The sequence below is a fragment of the Physella acuta genome, unplaced genomic scaffold (assembly GCF_028476545.2).
Source record: "Physella acuta isolate Inbredline_101_S28 unplaced genomic scaffold, ASM2847654v3 ptg000645l, whole genome shotgun sequence".
Lineage (NCBI taxonomy): Eukaryota > Metazoa > Mollusca > Gastropoda > Physidae > Physella > Physella acuta.
Genome location: NW_026732164.1, coordinates 3,133 through 22,355, shown reverse-complemented (window position 1 = coordinate 22,355; position 19,223 = coordinate 3,133). Strand labels below are relative to the sequence as shown.

Sequence of the window (19,223 nt, the reverse complement as noted above, 5' to 3'; positions counted from 1 at the left end):
AGAACGATGAAGAAGATTATAGAGAATATGGATATGCTTATTAAAATCAGCTTTTGGTATAATTTTATTTCAAATGAGCCAGGGAAAAGTGTGGGGAGGGGGGGGGGGGCTGCTGCTAGCAGAATCAAGTGTGACTCCACAGCCCCTGTACCCTGGGGATGCCAATGGTCTCTTTCTGGTATTTGTTATTATTTATTGATCAAATGTTGGTTTATCAAAAACATGTACTAAAAAATTTATACAAAATAAAAGTGTAAACATCTTTAAAGTCTAATTGTTTTTAATTCAAAATGTTTTTCATGAAATTTGACCAATCAAATTATTATTTATTATGTACTAAGTAAATTAAATTATTTCCGTCTATATATAAAAAAATTGCAATCTTAACCAAAACCAAAACTTATTTTTCATTACTTACATAAAACTCAATAAAAGATAATTTTAAGGGAGTTTTTGTAGATCTTGATACAAGACAAGTCATATAAACACATGGGATAGCATTAACGACAATAAAAATTTAAATCAATGTTCTAGTTGAAAACATCATCAGTTACCACAGAGCATAAGTTAAATACAAGAGAGACTAGTATAAAATATAGACTTGGTATCTCAGTCTTGTTATGCTAAGAACTATTGATTATGTCTGCTTTAAAGTTAAAAACAGACAACTTTTAATTTTGTTGAACATTTTGAATTTTTTTATCCAGACTTTTATTTATTACTTTTAACTAACAAAATAACTTATGCTTGAATAAATTGTTTTACATCTCAGTGCTTCAAAAAAACAGAACATTGAATTTAACAAACAAAGAGATAGCAGGTTGACTAATATATTCAGTTTGATTCATAGAAGAATCAAAATTTTGACTTTTGAAAAAAAAAGATACTAGAAGTGTTTGCAATTTGTGATTTTCTACATATAATACAAGCTAAAATAAGAGCATCATTCACTCAAGTTACAACTTTTAATTTTCTACAAATAATACAAGCTAATATAAGAGCATTATTAACTCAAGTCCCACAACACATTGATTTATACAGGAGTCAAATAGTTTCAAAGTAAAAGAAAACAGCATGTTACACAGGCCCAACAGTCAGGAGTTGATCCAATCAACTCTGCCTGTTTACATTAATTTAATGAACCACAATCTAAGTTTTGCTCTATGCATTTTATACTTTAATTAGCAGACCAAAACTACACATAATTCCGATGTATATTCTTTATTCTTATTCTTAGATTAAATAATATTTTTGATTTATATCCAACAAGACAAATTGATTTGTAGAATGAGCGACATGAGGCTGTCCCTGGAAATGCTAAACCCTGGTATTAGCAATAGTAAATCTGCCACTAACACTACATAACAACCTTAATTAACTTAATAGTATGTCACCAACCGTATGTCACATTTGATAAGCCACTAACCATATGCCCCAAATAGTCCACCACATACAAACATTATGCCCCAATAAGTTCATCACTATGTAAACACCTCAGACAGTACGCCAATATCAGTATACCCTTAACAGTATGCCCCAAATAATACACATAATGCCTGAAATGATACATCACAAGAAAGAGCAACAGCAGTTTGTAAACTTAAAAAAAAAGATATTGTGTGTCTTATGACAAATTTTGTGGATTGTATACTCACAAATCAGTTCGTACTATACATAGAAATTTCTATCAATGCAAAAGACATTAGATTTTTGTACAAATAAACAAATAGCAACAAACAAATTATATATAATACGAGAAATTATGATCATGTATAAACAACAGAAACATCTAATAACATTTTGACACTACATGATGGAATGAGTCACTTTGTGCACCTCCAACCGTTTTGATCCAAAGCTGAGGAGGTCATCTGGGACAACAGTTTTTGAGATTTTAATTATTTCTACTAACTTACTTTTTAAGATTTTATTCATTTCTAATAAATTAATTTTTGAAGATTTTAGTTATTTCTAATAAATTATTTTTTAAGATTTTATTTATTTCTCATAAATTAATTTTTAAGAATTTAGTTATTTCTAATATATTAGTTTTAAAGATTATAGTTATTTCCAATAAATTACTCATTTGAGAGCACATTTCCATGGGGCAATTTAAAAAATATCTAACTTAATGTGATCAGATTGTCTTATACAAATACAGATGGTATTCAGAAGTCAGACTTGATATTTGATATTTCTCAGAGCTATCTTTTACACATAATTAACAGTAAATTTATCATTACACAAGGATAATGGTTGGATTCCCAACAGTTGTCACACCATTGAAATCAGAGTTAAAAATGTTTAATGATTGGTCACAAAAATCAACTACAGGTGTATAAGTGACTCAATGCACCAGGCAATGAAGCAAATTTGAAATCTGTATCGAAATTATTTCTTTCAAAAAAAACGATTCGTCTCATAATCACTATAAAATAAATAGTTTTTCAAAACTACTTATTTGGCCCTAAAGTTCTATTTACGACAATCTCATATACAAATCCAGTCCATCGTAATATAAAAAGTGACCCATTCATTATAAATACCACACTGCGTTACTATGGTTTCAAGACACATCCAAGACAGGGAAGACAGTCTCCAGCAAATCTTCCTGCCGCCTGAGGATGGCAGGGACGGCCGTGCTGATGACCACGCCCAGCTCGCTGATCAAACAGGTGATGTACTTGGACCCCGTGAGGTCGTACATGATGTTGGACAGCCCCAGACCCAGCTGCTGGTGGTTGCAGAGGATGGGGATTCTGTTGCCGATTTTGACCAGATCTGTTGTGGCTGGAGGAAGATAAACAGATACAGTTACACCCTTTTTACAATTTCCAAAAAAATAAAAATAAAAACTACTTCATAACAAATTTTAATAAGTATGTAAAAAACATTAAAAATAACAGGATATATATTTTGAATAGTGTAGTAAAAGCATTGTTTGACAAAAGATATTTCATGAGTGATCAACAAATTTACTATATTTAAAGATCTGCAGTTATTTTGACCTAAAAAGGGTTGTAGAAGAAAGTAAAGTTTAAAATTTGTAGCATTACATTTACAAAACCAATCACTAGCGGAAATACTTTTTTTAAAGAGTTATTTTGCTAAATCTGAGTTTTTAAATGATATATCGAACATGATTATAGATATTGCCAGAGCAGCTATATATTGTGGTGTTAACTGCTTGCAGTTTTACATATACTTGATTGTTTTTTTTATTATAATAAAGCACTTGAATAAATGCAATTTTTCTACACATTTTAGTCCAATGCAGTAGTTGTACAACACTTACTAAAAAAAAGGTTATTCTAGTATTAATTTAATCCACGATTTTGGTAGAAAACTGTAAGTTGTTTTCATTTTTAAAGAATAAAAATTGTACTATTAAAATAAGTTTGATCACTAGCCCATCAATATAAATGTAGTTTGTCCCTGTGAAAGGTAACTATTCTTTGTGTTTAAAACCACATAATTTTCTTTTTTAACCCTTTGAGCCCTGGCCTCCCTGACCTAATTTCTCCTATTTCCCGAGCTCGCAGGCCCAAACTGATTTTCACTTATCTGCTTCTAACTTTGCCTATAACTTTTGAACCGTTTGAGATAATCAAGCCAAATTTGGTATCCAGACTCAGGATCCAACAACAATGCAGCAAGATTCTAAAACTCATTTTTTTAACAATGTTTGAACAGAACAATGTATATCAACGAACACATAATTATTGTTTTGATAGAACATAGAAGAAACCAATTTACATTTAGTAATTGTTTTCTTATTATTGATACCTGGCCATACTAGTTCAACACCAGAAGTCCACTTTTGTGTGATAAATTTCAAAACATTCATCACTGCAAAGAAAAAATTCGCATTTTTTGCACCAGTAAACATTTTTTTTTCGTTTCGGCAAGTCTTTATCCTTGACACCACGTGCATCAGAACGTACTTGAACAGTTTCATTATCACTGTCAATTTCAATGTCACTGTGTTCAGTCTCAAATTCAACGTCACTATCATCACAATATAGACAGGAATATTATCTTCTTCATCAGAATCAATAAGTAGTTGTATTGCCTGAGATGCAGTCATTCTACTTCTTTTGTTGATATTTCAGTCTTTTGCTTCATCTTTTGTGCCAACTTTATGTGATGAAGTCGACGGCTGTAGCTCAGCTTTTCGTTTCGGCGGCATTGCTACGAAATGTAAACACTTTCACTTTTCCTAAAAATCAATTTTTAAAATCATAATCCAGCACTCAAAAGACATGCGCAGTTTTAGTCAGTCTTCCGCTAATTATATTTAATTAACGGTATACCGGCCGCTAGGAATATGACGCTAGATCATCGGGCCGGAAAACCGGCTTTTCAGACATATATGCCTAATGTTGAAGCTGGTGTACCGGCCTGGCGGGCTCAAAGGGTTAAATAAATAAATCAATACTTTAATATTCATGTGTAGATCAAAGAAAAAGGATATGATCCTTATTACAGATTAGGTAATGTACAAAATCTATAGACAAATAATTCTGGTAGTAAAAGTTAAAAAGTTGGATCATTTTAAAAAGAAACAAAAGTTGAGATGGCTAACCATGTAAATTATTATCCCCAGAGCTGAGCTGGACCTTGTCTGTGAACTTGTACGTCTCACAACAGACCAGGACTGGGATCTTGTTGGCCTTGGCCAGAGCGGCAATGATGGAGTTGCCACACCTGGAGTACATGTCACCTGTGGCAAACATGGCGGCAGCACCCAGGAAAACTTTGGTCACCTAGGTGGGATAACCCAGGGAAATCAATGGAAGGGCATTAATGGGAGAAAATAATGACATAAGAATAATGACTTGATTGGATTCACAAAGATAGATGACTCATAAAACAATGACATAAGAATAATGACATAAACAGATTCACAAAGGTAGATGACTCATAAAACAATGACATAAGAATAATGACATAAACAGATTCACAAAGGTAGATGACTCATGAACAAAGCTTTTGAGGGTTATGTGACAAAATGTAATGAAAGTAATGAAAAAACTTCATAAAACAATGATACGTAAAATCACTGAATAATGATTACAGAGAAAAGACAATGACACAAAATCAATCACATAAACCCATGACATAAAATCATTAACATAAAACAATGACACATGAGCAGTGCCGGCGCCAGGTTATTTAGCGCCCTAGGCAAAACTTATTAAAACGCCCTCTTTCACACAAATTAATTACTAAAACATATGTATAAGAAAATTATTCATTAAAAGTGACGTATTAATTTATTATCAATTGCAAACACGTTACAGGTAGAAATCAAAATCTAACTTTATTTGCCTCCTTCGTCTCAAACGTTTGTACTAATTCCTTCAATTCGAGTATGCAAACGTTATTACATTCTATTGAAACTGTCTCTAAGTCCATGAGTCTACTTTGTACTTTCATCATAGCCTCCCCCTCCCCCTTAGAAAATTTTAAGTGCCTCCCCCACTTCCAAGAAGAAAAAAGTCTGGAAAAAAAACAACTTAAAAAAAGTTCTTGTAGTGTTGGGCTCTCTGCAGCCCTCCCAAGGTGAGCTCTAAAACTGAACTTACCTGTTTTAAGTTTGACTGTCTTTAGTTATAATTTTAATTATTAATATGTCTATATTGTGTGATTATGTAACGATTTTTTTTGTTTTTGAAAAATAAAAAGTTATAAATGTTATAGATTCCAGCCTAGTATTGTTAAATATGAATCCTTTAGGAGAGGGTGAAAAATATGAAAAGACAATTAATTAGATGTTTAATTTACGACTAAGACTGTATGTCTACTAACATTATGTATTGCAATCTTAACAGCTATTGATGTATTTGTTTTTCAACTTGATAATGCTAAAAAACCTACCAAACTGTTTTGTTTAGAACTTCTGCTCTATATAATTTTTACAATAGCAAATAATAACTTAAAGTTGTATTTATATGTAAGGGGTCAACCTAAGGTGCAGGAATTTGGAATGAATGTAAAGAAGCAACGAATTATCTCCCATTTGAAAATATACATACCAAAATTTTATTCAAGGGAAATAACTTTAACAAGAATAACTAAATTAACCAAGTGTAACTAAGACATGCTTGAAAAGCACAATAAAACGTTCTAAATTTCATTACGTAACAATTATAACAAATCTTTTGTATTAGCTATGTATACTTGTAAAAACAATATATTTTACCTATTGAATACTTAACTGTAGGTTTTGCTTGAAAGTCCCAAAGTAGTAGCTTTATTATAACATACTTCTATTCAACATTGATGACATACATTTAATTGTCTATATATGTATATTATAGATATAAAATTTTGGATCCCCTAAATAAAGGGACGCATTTCAAAAAATAATATACTGGGTAGCTGTTTTAGTCATTGATGGAATTATTGATTAAATATTAAAAAAAAATTATAATTTGAAAAAATAAAGTTTACGGTTGGTTATACATTCCATCCTATTTAATACTATAAATTAATACTTTAAGAGTGGTAATATAGATTCCTAAAAATATAAAGATTTTTTAACTAGAGAACCTCTACCTTTCTTTGTAGTGTGTTCTGTACTGAATTGAAATCATCTAACTTATGATAAACTCGACTACTCGATATGCTCTACTACATTCAGTACACATATTAAACTTCGATATTTAAACATAACTAGACTTGATGCTCCAGAACTACGACACCACCTCGTTTAACTTCACCAAGCTCTACAAATAATACTCCCAATCAACAACGATTTCACTGGACCTACTACTACACTTTAACAGTCAATATAATTTGATACCTTAATACCACAAGAATCAATACTCCTGAACTCCAGAACTAAAATAATTCATCACCTGCATTATCATTTCTCTATTACCAATCAGATTCCACGAGACCTTCAAATACAAAACAGCAGAATACAAATTATGATACTTTAACACTTCTATACTTTATACCTACATTACCATATCAGCAACAGCCTTCCGCCGTTACTCCCAAATCTAAACGATTCATCAAAACTTACCAAACAAGTGCAATAGTTTAAACACCCCGTCATTACAAAACTCTATACACCAGAACAGGAGGTGGGGTTTCATTTTCACCATCGCGAATAAATATAGGCCTATATAGACCAAATTTTGGGGTGGGGGTGCACAATTGATAGTTCTTCCTGGACACAGAAATAGATAGCTACTCCCTTATAAAAGTTATTAATTACGAGCCGACCCGCGGCATATAATATGCCGCTACTTAGTTGTTTTATTATCTTCTTTTCAGTGCTGCCACTGAAAATATTTACTTTAAAACACTATCAGTAGGTCGCTAAGGACGATACTACCCCCACCCTCCTTTCCCCCAACCCCTACCCTTCACCCCCCCCTCCATGAAAGCAGCCTCCTCTGAGTTACCTCCCCTAAGTTTAAAATCGTTAACTAAATTATTAGCCCCTAATAGCCGTCACTCAACCCAGCTCTACGATTGTAAACATTTAGCGTGAACCACAGCTCACCAGACCAAATGGGGGTGGGGAATCGTAGGGAGCGCTTACAGCTTGGTGTTTTCTATCGTCTCCAAGAAGAGAATTATATAGATAGATTAGGTACTTTTTGATAATAGCAATTAAACCTTTTTACGCCCCCATAAGGATGGCACCCTAGGCGACCGCCTAGTTCGCTTTATAAGTAGCGCCAGCCCTGCACATGAGATGAATGACATAAAATCAGTGATATAAAACAATGACACAAAATCACTCACATGAAACAGTGACATATGAAATTAATGACAAATGGAAATGCTTATTGTGTTGTTCTATCAACAGTAAAACCTGAGCATGCCATAAGATCACCAATGTAGTCATTTCAACAGATTATGATACCAATCCACACTTAGTACTAATTTAATAACTGACTGTTCTGCTACTGTACAGGGTGCAAAATCAGTTTATATCCCATATAAATGATTACTTATTCTATTATTTATTCTAAATAGACTGACTAATAATATGCTAGTTTTACCTGACTCATGACATACGTTGCAGAGCCGATGTAGACATAGGAACAAGGTATTCCACAGCGTACTAGATAACGTAGCATTGTTTTACCTGGCGAGAAAGTGGAGAGAAATGAGAGATATAAAAATGTTGTATAATACTGTTTTTTAGTCTGAATTGTAATCCTTCCTCACAAATTTGTTGTTGAAAGTGTATAACAGAGCAAAAAAAATGCTGCCCACACCTTCCCTTCATTTGCCGTGGTCAAGAAATATATGAACTCTACTTCATCTGCCCTATGAGATTAAGCGTGAGAAGACAAAGCATAAAAATTAATGATAGCTATTCCATTTCCACAGATCTTTCTTCTTTTTTCTTTAAGTGTACTTTTGAAAATGATTACCTTCAACACAATTAATTGTTACATTACATGTAACCTATAAACTTTACTACATCTGCCCTATGGATCGCTAGGAGTATAGAAAAACTTTACTTTTTAATATGTCAACCCATTTTGCGCCATTTAGGCTGTTGACTCCCATTTCAGCCTGCTTTTCTTACTGGATTTACTTCCATAGTCTATCAAGAACAAACTACAAGGCAGAACTATTCAATAAATGGGATCATATTGCTACAGAAAGAATGAAACTGTCACAAGATGATAGTAATGTCTACATCTCAGTGAAATCTACATGCACCTACACCATCAAATATCAACAAACGGATTAAATGTATTATAATAGCTTCTTTCTAACCATGACCTTCTACGATTACATAGCAACATTAACCAACAGATTAAAGGTATTAAAAGACTGACCTTCTGTGCGTGGCCTGCCTTCAACAACAATCACACGAAAACGTTTGCCTGCCTTGTGTGCTCTTGTTAAAACTTGCATTATTAGAGAGGACCTTCAAAAAATACATTATTCTGTCATTACTTGACATATCAGCAATATAGTATATCTTTTTATTATGAAAAGTAGAAAGCCAAGTGTGAGCACAGATAAAAAATTTGAAAAAATACCCAGTAAATAATACAAATAAAAATTAATAAAGAAATTAACTTAAAAATGAATGGAATAATATTAATAATTGTATGTATCACAATGTGATTCACACATTTTACTCAGTAAATTTATACAAACAACCAAATTGTAAATCCTAATCAATCTAATTAAACTTTGATGTAAAAAATCTGATTCCCCAGTAGCTTCATAAATATTTACTCATGCACATAGAAATGAGAGAAATTCTGAGCCAATGTATCACATGAAAAGAAAACTTTTTTAAAATGAATAATAGATACATTTTATTGACTACAAGAGTGCCAGATAAATTCCTACCCCCTATATCCCAAGAATTTAGGATAATTAAGCAAAAAAATTAACAGCTGATATACCAAAAATTAAGAAATTAGCAGTGAAAAATCTTACCCTGCATAAACTAAGATGACATCATCATTGTTTATCTTTCCTGTGGCATATTCAGCAATGGCTACAGCTGCTATTTGTATTTTGTCATTATAAAACCTCTCAATCAATGCCTGAAGGTTATTGATGGCCTAAGTCAAACAAAAAAAACAAAAATATAAATTTCATACAAAGCAAATTAAACAACAATGTAAAGTAAAATGCTGATTATAGTTAGATGAATATATGATCAGTGACAAGGCTAAGAAAACAATGCAAAGTTCAAACTTCTACAAAAATACATAAAAGCTTCAAAGAAAGAAAGAAACCTAATTTTTCTTCTTTACCAAAGAAAATAAAAATAAACAAACAAAGATGATAAAAACAATCAACCAAAGATGATAAAAATAAACAACCAAAGAAAATAAAAACAACCAAAGATGATAAAAAAACAAAAAAAAAAAAAAACAACAGCCAAAGCAAATAAAAACAACCAAAGACGATATTAACCAACAACTCACCACTTCATCTTTCATGTTATCAGGCAGCAAACTGATGTAGTATTTTAGGTATTTGATTGCGTTGTCCATACTTATACTTAGAGGTCGGCATTGGTTGAAATATCTGGAGATTTCAATTATTAAAGGTATTATTTTCAAAGCTGTGGTTCATATTTGGTCAGTCAATGGTCGGGATAACAAAACAAGGGGAAAAACTCATTTTAATTAATATATCTATATATATAATTCTCTTCTGGGAGCCGCTAGAAAACAAGCTGCAAACGCGCCTAGAAAACAAGCTGTAAACGCGCTCCCTACCTCCCCACCCCTACATGGTTTTAGTGAGCTGTGTTCACTATAAATGTTTACAAGCAGAGCCAACGATTTTAAACGTAGGGGGGGGGAGGGGAAAGGAAGGGGGGGTACTGTCGAACTCACAAATTTTGAATTACTGAAAAGTAGAAAAAACAACAACTAAATAGCGGCGTATGTTATGCCGCGGACCGGCTCATTTTTAATAAAATTCTAATGACATAAAATAGCCAAAAACTTTTCTCAAAAGAAAACTTTTAGACACCACAGTTCCTCGTTTGTGTGGTCATGATAAATGAATGGCCCATATTTTCAAACAAAATTTGCCCTGTCACAAGAGTGACTTCCCCTTGGATCATTTCTCATTTTTTTATTTTTAAAATTTCTGTACCTGCAATAGGCTTGAAAAGCTGGTTCCAAATGGTTCCAGAAAGCCTATTTATTCAACCAAAACTGAATATTTTGTAACATTTGAAATTAGTTTAATCAATGGTTCCCAAACGGCTTAAGTTTTAAAAATGTAACTTTGATTTTATCACTCGCCATACTTTTTTTAAAGATTTAAAAAACATTTTTGTATGATTACATAGACTTTTCAAGTTTATTACAGGCCATACACTTCTATACTGAACCATTTAAAACAAAATACATTTCAACTCACTCTAGGCAGGGGTTGATGCAGCTTTTTTCTATATCTCTAGACAAGATGTGCTTGTCTGGTGTTTTGTAGTTACCAATCACCTGTTAGGAATACAATGGGAAAATATATTACAATGCTAATTGTATATGTTAATTAAAACAAATAATGTGTTAGTTGTCAGTGAAGTTAGAATAAATTTTTTTAGAATACTTGCCAAAAATGTTTCTACATGTTAAAATACTAAGTTTTGGTTTTGTAGTTTACATTCAGAATTTTTGACACAGTTTTCAAAGGAAGTTGTCTAATAATGCTTTTAAATACTCATATAATAAAAAGTAAAGTTTTGTTCCCTTCTTAAATCTAAGGGTTCATGGAGCAAGTTTCTGTAACCTCGGCATATGAAGAGATAGTGTGGTCAGCATTATGCTTAGCTGCCTTCACTTTCCCTAACATGAGTTAACTATGCTTTCTTATTCCTATTCAAATAGGGTACCACAATCAAGTATTTGCTAATGATAATTTATATTGACACAATAGGTTCAAAGAACAAAACTGACCTCTTGTAGTGTTTTCAACATGGCGACACACCTTGCATTAGCTCCAATGATGTCATGACTAAAATACTGAAGGCCCAGCTCCAGAACTTTATTATCTACCTTCAGGTTTTTGCCACTGTGAAACAGAGAGACAAAATATATTAGAAATGTATATTGGAGTTCAACTTATTTCTTTACTCTAACTATTTTAGTAATGTTGCTAGTGTTTTTGCAGTCTATAGTAGAAACCTTCATAAAATGTTTGCTGCATCTTTTTTATTCCCCTTATGAAATATATAGTAATGATAAGGATTGGGTATTTAGGCAGTTAACTATTTTACGCACTAGGATATAATTTAAATTTTGTTTTATCAAAATGATTCAGCTTATAACACATTTTTTAAAAATAATTCAAAACAATGATAAAAGGTGCAAAACGCAGGATATGTAACTACATTTTTCTTTAAGCAAACTAAATTACACATCTGCCCACATGTGTCTTGGACACGAAAGGGAAATATGATGTTGAAATGTAAACAAATATTAGGTTACAAAAAGGAAAATGTAAATAATTGTACTTTAAATGATGGAGATCAAAACATTTGTATTCGGACCCTACCAAGTTTAGTACTTGTGTGATTTACTTACAAAAAAAAAGATACAAAATGTACATAAAAAAAAATTATTGTCGTGTTAATATTGTTAAATAGGAGAGAGATGGAAGAAGAAGTTCAGGCTACTGGCAAGACCTGGAATGATTTGAAGTGGCTCGCCCAAGTGAAATGGCGAAGATTTGTTGCTGCCCTATACTCCACAGGGAGTGACGAGGATTAAGTAATAAAGTAATATTGTTAAATAGTAATATTGTTAAATAGACTCACATTATTTCTATGTCTTTCCTAGTTCGCACCACCTCCTTTTTGGGTGTAGCTTTCTTAGGTTTTTTCTCAACTGTTTTATCCTTAGTTACCTCCTTCTTTACTGCAGCAACTAAAACAAAATTTTTAAAATCTTAGATTTAGATACTCTAAGCTTTAATTTACTCATTCACCTTGGCCTTTTCAATAACACTTAAGTAATCATGCTAGTATCATCTGAGAAAGTTACTTAAGTAGTCTACACAACTAACTCACCAGTGTTGGCAGTGGTAGGGGCTGGAGTGCTCTCTACTTTTTTTGCTTCTTTGGCCGCCCTCTGAGCCTCCTGTTAATGACAGAAAAAAACTCATTGATATTAACCGCAGAGAGTATAAATAACAACAACAATCTATATATACAAGTATAAAAAGTGGCTTGAATAGTGATCAAGAGACATTTTATCGATAAAAAACATTTATTTTTTTATGAAAGGAAAATAAAGGTAAAGTAAGAGTTCTGTTTCAGTGACCACAGCATAAAAAGGAAAGGTGTTGTCTATGACTAGCAGCTTTTACTTTCCCTCACATCACCTATTCTCAAAGCACTAGCAAAACAAACAACTAACTGGCAACTTGTTTTACTCTATGGAGCTGAGACATGGAGAATAACTGTGATAAATAAGAAAATACAATCATTTATAAACTTATGCCTCAGAAAGATCTTGCGAATTGGCTGGCTTAAAACTATCAGAAATGATGATCTATGGCAACGGACAAATCACACGCCAGTTGAAGTAGAGATCCTCCAGAGAAAATGGAAATGGATTTGCCACACACTCAGGAAGCCTGTATCCAGCATAACAAGACAGGCCCTCACCTGGAATCCACAAGGCAAGAGGAGGAGAGGCAGACCAAGAAAGACATGGAGACGTGACCTGGAAGAACATTGGATACACCTGGGGACAGTTGGAGAGACTAGCCCAGGACAGAGGCACCTGGAAAGCTCTTGTCAGCGGCCTATGTCCCAGGAGGGACGACAGGCAAACCTAACCAAACCTAACTGGCAACTAATGATAAATTGTATCAACTCACCTGAATGGCTCTCCTCTCTGCCCTAAGCTGTGCTTTGGATTTTTGCTCTGCAGGAAACATTATTTTTAAATATATATCTTTTTTTCAGAAAAGTAAAACTTATTGTGGATAGGATAATTTTTGCTAAAATAAATGTGCTGATAAAAATTAAATAGTTAAAAATATAAATTTTCTTCACAACTAATGTATTAAACAATCAGCTACCTTTGAATCTTCATACACCCCATTTAATAAATACACCACACACATGCAATATCTTAGACTGGAGCTACATGTATGCTATCTGTGGTACCTGAATTGTTGGATTCTCCTATTTTATCTCCTGTGCTTTTAATCTGGTCTGTAACTATAACTGAATCTTTGTCCTTGCCTGATCATTGCACCAAAGAAAAGAATAACAAAAAATACAACTAATTTAGCATTCCGAGATAAGAAAATTGTGATTTTATTTTCTTAGATTGCTAAGAGAAAGATTGTAATACAACATCACTGTGACTATAACAGTTCTACTTTTCAAAAAGTAAAGTGTATTTTAGAGTCAATAGAGCAGATATAGCACTTCTTATCTGTTTCATAATAGAATAAAAGTAAAGCTAAATTACCCTTTCAAACCTGGCGGTCCATAGGGCAGATATAATAGAGTTCACCTAGGCATATGAAGGGATGGTGTGGTCAGCATTAAACCCAGCTGCCTTTATTTTCCCCCCACACTTTCAGATTACCATTAGATTTTTTAAAGCTGGGTGGACTCAGGGACTTCCTACAGACTGAGATCTGAACTCAAGACTTCCAGATTAACAGTCATGCGCTTTACCATCAGTCACCAGTATAATACACAGCAATCTTTGTATCCAAGTTGCATAATATAACAACACGAGCCGACCCGCAGCGTATCATACGCCGCTATTTAGTTGTTTTATTTTCTACTTTTCAATAATTCATAATTTGTGAATTCGACAGTACCAATGCTGACACTGAAAATATTTGCTTTAAAACACTAACCCCCCCCCCTTTCCCCTGACCCTACACACCCCCCCCCCCCCCCTGTGAAAGCAGGCTCCTCTTAGTTATTTCTTAGTTACCTCCTGTAAGTTTAAAATCGAACTAAATTATCTGCCCCTAATAGAACCCCGGCTCTACGATTAGTAAACATTTAGCTTTGTAAACACTTAGCGTGACCACAGCTCACCAGACAATGTGGGGGTGGGGTGGGGGTGGTAGTGATAGTGAGAAAGAGAGGGGACTGCAAGGAGGCGCTTGAAGCTTGTTTTCTACCGGCTCCCAGAAGAGAATTATATATATAGATACTTTATCCAAGTATTCACAAAAAGGTGGTCCCATACTGTTTTGCATAAGTATATAATTTAACCAAGTAAAAAACTATATCTAAAATGGTGTACCAAAACTATTTAAACAAGTTATGTAACAACTCACCAGAACTACCTTTGCTCTGTGCTGGACAGTCCTCTACTTTTTTGGCCTCTTTAGCTGCCCTTTGAGCTTCCTAATAAGATTAAAACAAATAGAAAACATTTAAATAAATCTAGTAAATCCACAACTAAAGTGTTACATAAGCTAATAAACATTTTCATATAATTTTTAATTAAGATAATTTATGTAGTTTAATTTAAAATCATACACATACAAGTAATAGATTTTTAAGTAGACCTATTGCTTTAATATTAAACAACAGATGCTAGAAAGGCATGATCTGTGATGACTAACCTGTATTGCTCTTCTTTCAGCTTTTAACTGTTCTTTTGATTTCTGCTCTGTTGGTAAAAAAATATGTGAAATCAACCTAAATGTATTTTTCCTACATCTAATTAAAACTGAAGCAAAGGCCAACCGCAAATCAATCTAACAACAGCATTTTTATCACAAAGATTTTCTGAAAATCTTGAACAAAGAGATTCTTCATATACTAAGTCCATCCATTTTCATTCAAATGAATTTTGTGTACTTTATTTTTCCAAACTAAGTCAACTAGTGCAGAAATGGGACATTCACTTTTTCTATAGACAATTTCAACCAGTTTCTTTAACATAAAACGGTTTTACTTCCCATACAGACAGGAAAATAGATGACACATTCTTGAACTACAGCATTTTTTAAATATAATTATTTTAAAATATACACAGGTTGAAAAAAAAGGCATTATACAGGGAAATGTTCTAAGTTTATTATGTTTGACAAAAGATAGCTTAATATTTTACTAATAATAAATAAAAAATACACTAATCCCAGAAACAAATATAAAAAATCTTAACTTCTGATATTATTTCAATAAAAAAATTATTTGAAAGGCAAAAAAAAATAAAAAAAAATCAATATAGCCATTGGAGCATTATTTTTTCAATATCAATCACAGCATTAGTTACAGTACACTAAATAAATAAAACCCAATTCAACAGCAAAAAAAAAAACATTCTGCAACTTTATAAAATTTCTGAGAATCAACCGCTAATGATAAAACAAGAAAATGTTAATAAAATGTATTATTTTCTGCTTCCATGAATATCTTAAAATTGTTGTTACCAACAAGACTTCCATTACTATATGTACTAAATGTATTAGACATAGTTCAGGTGAATGAGGACTGTAGCAATACCAGTGTATACGACTGCGAAAGGTTAAAGGACCTTAAAGACTGACTTTTTATTTGCCATTAACTCAAAACATAAAAATTAGACTGAAACGCACTTTAAAATTGAAAGAGACTTTCTCAATCATTGGTAACAGTGAAAGAAAGAGCTACTTGATTTGAGAAATATTTATTTAAATGCATTAATTAAATATAATTAAAATCACATACAACTAATTTAGAAAAGTGTATGATACAAAATTGCCATTAATGATACCTGTAGTTGAATTATTTTCTTGCTGGGCAGTGTCCACCACTGCTTTTTCTGTTGTACCAATTTTGGGTTCAGGAACACTGGCTAGTACAGGAGCTATGGCATTGTCTGTTTTCTTTTCCGCTTTTGGCTTCTTCTGCTTATGTTTTTTCTTACCCTCGACATGATCAGGGGTCTTCTTTGTTTCAGGGGTCTCTTTTGTTTCAGGGGTCTCTTTTCCTTCAGGGGTCTTTTTAGTTTCAAGTGTGTTTTTAGTTTCAAGAGTCTTTTTTCCTTCAGGGGTTTTCTTTGATTCAGGGGTTTTCTTCACTTCAGGGGTCTTTTTAGTCCCAGGGGTTTTTATGCTCCCCTTTGCATTTTCAGCCATATTTGATTTTGATGAAAGAATCTACAGAGAAAAAATGTTAGATGAATTATTATTTACTTCATATTAAACCTTTAAAGATTGGCAAGCTGAAAATTGTATTACAGGATTAAGATCATTTATCAGACACTGGATTAATTTTAAATTAATATAAAAAAAATAACACTACTAGATCTATATATTTTTGTCAAGTTTAGTATTACTAGTAGTAGTAGTTGTTGTAGATCCAGAGAGTAGTATTTAGTATTAGTATTAAAAAAATAATTGTATGACAACTAGTACTAGAATATCTAAATAATACAATCATATATTTATTAATCACATTCTTTTCTTTTCCAGATCATTGTGACATTAGGTTAGCCTACTAGATCTAGGTTCTTATAATATAGGGCCTAATCTAGATTTTATGAGATAGATCTCTAGATTAGTCTATATTTAGAAACAAGTTTGGGTAAAAATCCATTTTAGCGTATTTTATTCTCCGCTTCTTGTTTACCTCCAGCTGAGCAAATTTTTTATTATAATCGAAACATACCAAAACATTAGGAAAACACGATTTATTTATTTGTATTGTATTTTTGTTTTAACAAGTGAATAAAAAAACAAAGAGACTGACTTTGTTTTAGATTTTTATAGTTTACTTTTGTCAAAACTTGAGAAAAATCCAAATTTAGAATACTGAATGTATTGTGCTATGTTCGTGTGTCAGTTAGAATTTTCATGGCAATGGGTGAAGTACATAAACTTAACTCACAATTGCAAGGCGTACTTACAATTGCAAGGCGGTTAAGTTTGTATTGTTACACAAGTGTCTCCCAGGCATGATACTATAAATAAGCATTTATGAACTAACAATGACCCCAAAACTGAAGCCAACACAATTTCAAACAGCTATTGCCCGAGCTATGACATATGCTGTTAATTAAGTCAATGTGAACTCACGGTGAACCCGCGACCGTGTAAGGATTTTTCTCCCGCTGACGATCACACGATATTTAATTGGAACAGTTCTATTGCTTTTTTTATTTTTACCTTTTCTAATTAAAAATCACATTCATAAAAAAATAAGTAGATCCAGTGTTTTCCTAACATTTTTGTGTGCTTCGGTTGTGTTTATTAGGCCTATAGTTTATAATAAAATTAAAATACGCTCAACTGGAGGTGAACATGAAGCGGGGAATAAAATACGCTAAAATGGAGTTTTACCCAAGTTTGGATTTTAGTGCAGGGTCTTATTGTGTACAGCTGTCAGCATCTTTTAGTTTTAACTTTTATTAAGCTGTTCAAACAGAGTCACAGGACAGTGGGCACTGACTGAACTGAGGGCTTGGCTAGCCTACTCGATGGTTTTCTAGGTTCTAGACCTTTGAGATTTTTTAGGTTCATTTTTTTCCATTTACATAATTCACGATGAACCAACCTTTATCTTTTTAGTTTTAGGTACAAGGGTAATAGACCTAATTAAAATTTAGGAGATAATTTTATTAAGCACAGCGCAGTATGCTTGCAACGAAAGTTTGCATCATTCCGGAAAATACTCTGCCGTTTTATTCTCCAGCTACTTTTTAGTTTACCTTTTAATCATATAAAAGTGCTACTTTTTTCCAAACTTCACGAAAGTAGATCTAGATTCTATATATTTTACGAAAAAAATTAAAAAGAAAATTAAACTATTAGGCCTAAAAATATTCTAGAACATATTATATATGCCACTTGTCTAGCCAACAGTCCCTTGATACATGTATTGTTTACCTAGGCTACAAGGCAGAGCTGCAAAAGTGGTGATACATTTAAAAAAGGAATAACATAGGAAGGTGGGGTTTGGGGGGGGGGGGGGGGGGGGGGAGACTTGGTTTCTTGTGTTATAGATCTCTAGAAATTATATTTTAAATATAAAAAGTTGAACATTTTGTAATCTGGACAAGCTGTTAAGCTTTTTGGCGCTATTTAAATGAAATTATTCTTTATGAATTATTAATATACATTCCATAATATTAAAAATATTTAGGATGTCTTGGGCTATTAAAGATTAAATAAACTGTATTAAAATTTACGTTGCATACAATTTGATGACTTTAATTTTTTTTTTAAATAGTTTCATTTCATTTAGGACTTTATATCTGGTAGACTAGATTGTAGATGGTTAGGCCTGGACTGCTCATTTAGCTGAAGCATCACGTGTGCTCCAACTAGTTTCAACCCTACGTCAACGGTTGAACCAAAACAGACCACGTCATTCCAAATTCCAAATTACCAGTTATCGTGACATTTTTATTCTAATATTTTAACTATAAACCCCAACCCTAACCACGGCCCAGAGGTGTGATACTCCATAAATCGCTGAATTAACAACTGTCAACTAAAGGACAACACAGATTTACCTTTCAGCCAATCAGTGTGTTTGGGGGCGTGGTTTGTTATTATTAACTAGACCGTCGTATTGATTCCTTCCTTCTGAGTTAGCTTCGGACGTTCTTGCAAAATGTGTGCAACTGTCCATTTAAGCTAGCTATGTCAATATTCTGGAGAGAATTGTAATACTATTTCAGTAACTACAAGAATCTCAGTATAGAAACGATAAGCCCCATATACAATTATAATCGTATATAGCATCTACATACCCTCCCCCCTTTCTTAAATTTTATTTCCCACGATTC

At 32.8% G+C, this 19,223-nt stretch overlaps 1 protein-coding gene across 1 annotated transcript; it reads right to left on the bottom strand.

The window, feature by feature from the left end:
• Positions 1 to 283: 283 nt before the first annotated feature.
• Positions 284 to 18,117, bottom strand: LOC131948429 (translation initiation factor eIF-2B subunit delta-like). The gene is made up of 16 exons (XM_059310035.1): positions 17,987 to 18,117; positions 16,206 to 16,590; positions 15,070 to 15,116; positions 14,779 to 14,848; positions 13,637 to 13,714; positions 13,345 to 13,391; positions 12,530 to 12,599; positions 12,278 to 12,386; positions 11,418 to 11,532; positions 10,882 to 10,961; positions 9,930 to 10,032; positions 9,433 to 9,560; positions 8,817 to 8,908; positions 8,025 to 8,110; positions 4,586 to 4,766; positions 284 to 2,790 (listed from the first exon to the last, which is right to left on the bottom strand). The coding sequence occupies exons 2-16, from the start codon at positions 16,567 to 16,569 to the stop codon at positions 2,567 to 2,569; spliced, it is 1,794 nt and encodes a 597-aa protein (XP_059166018.1). The 5' UTR covers positions 16,570 to 16,590; positions 17,987 to 18,117; the 3' UTR covers positions 284 to 2,566.
• Positions 18,118 to 19,223: the final 1,106 nt, after the last annotated feature.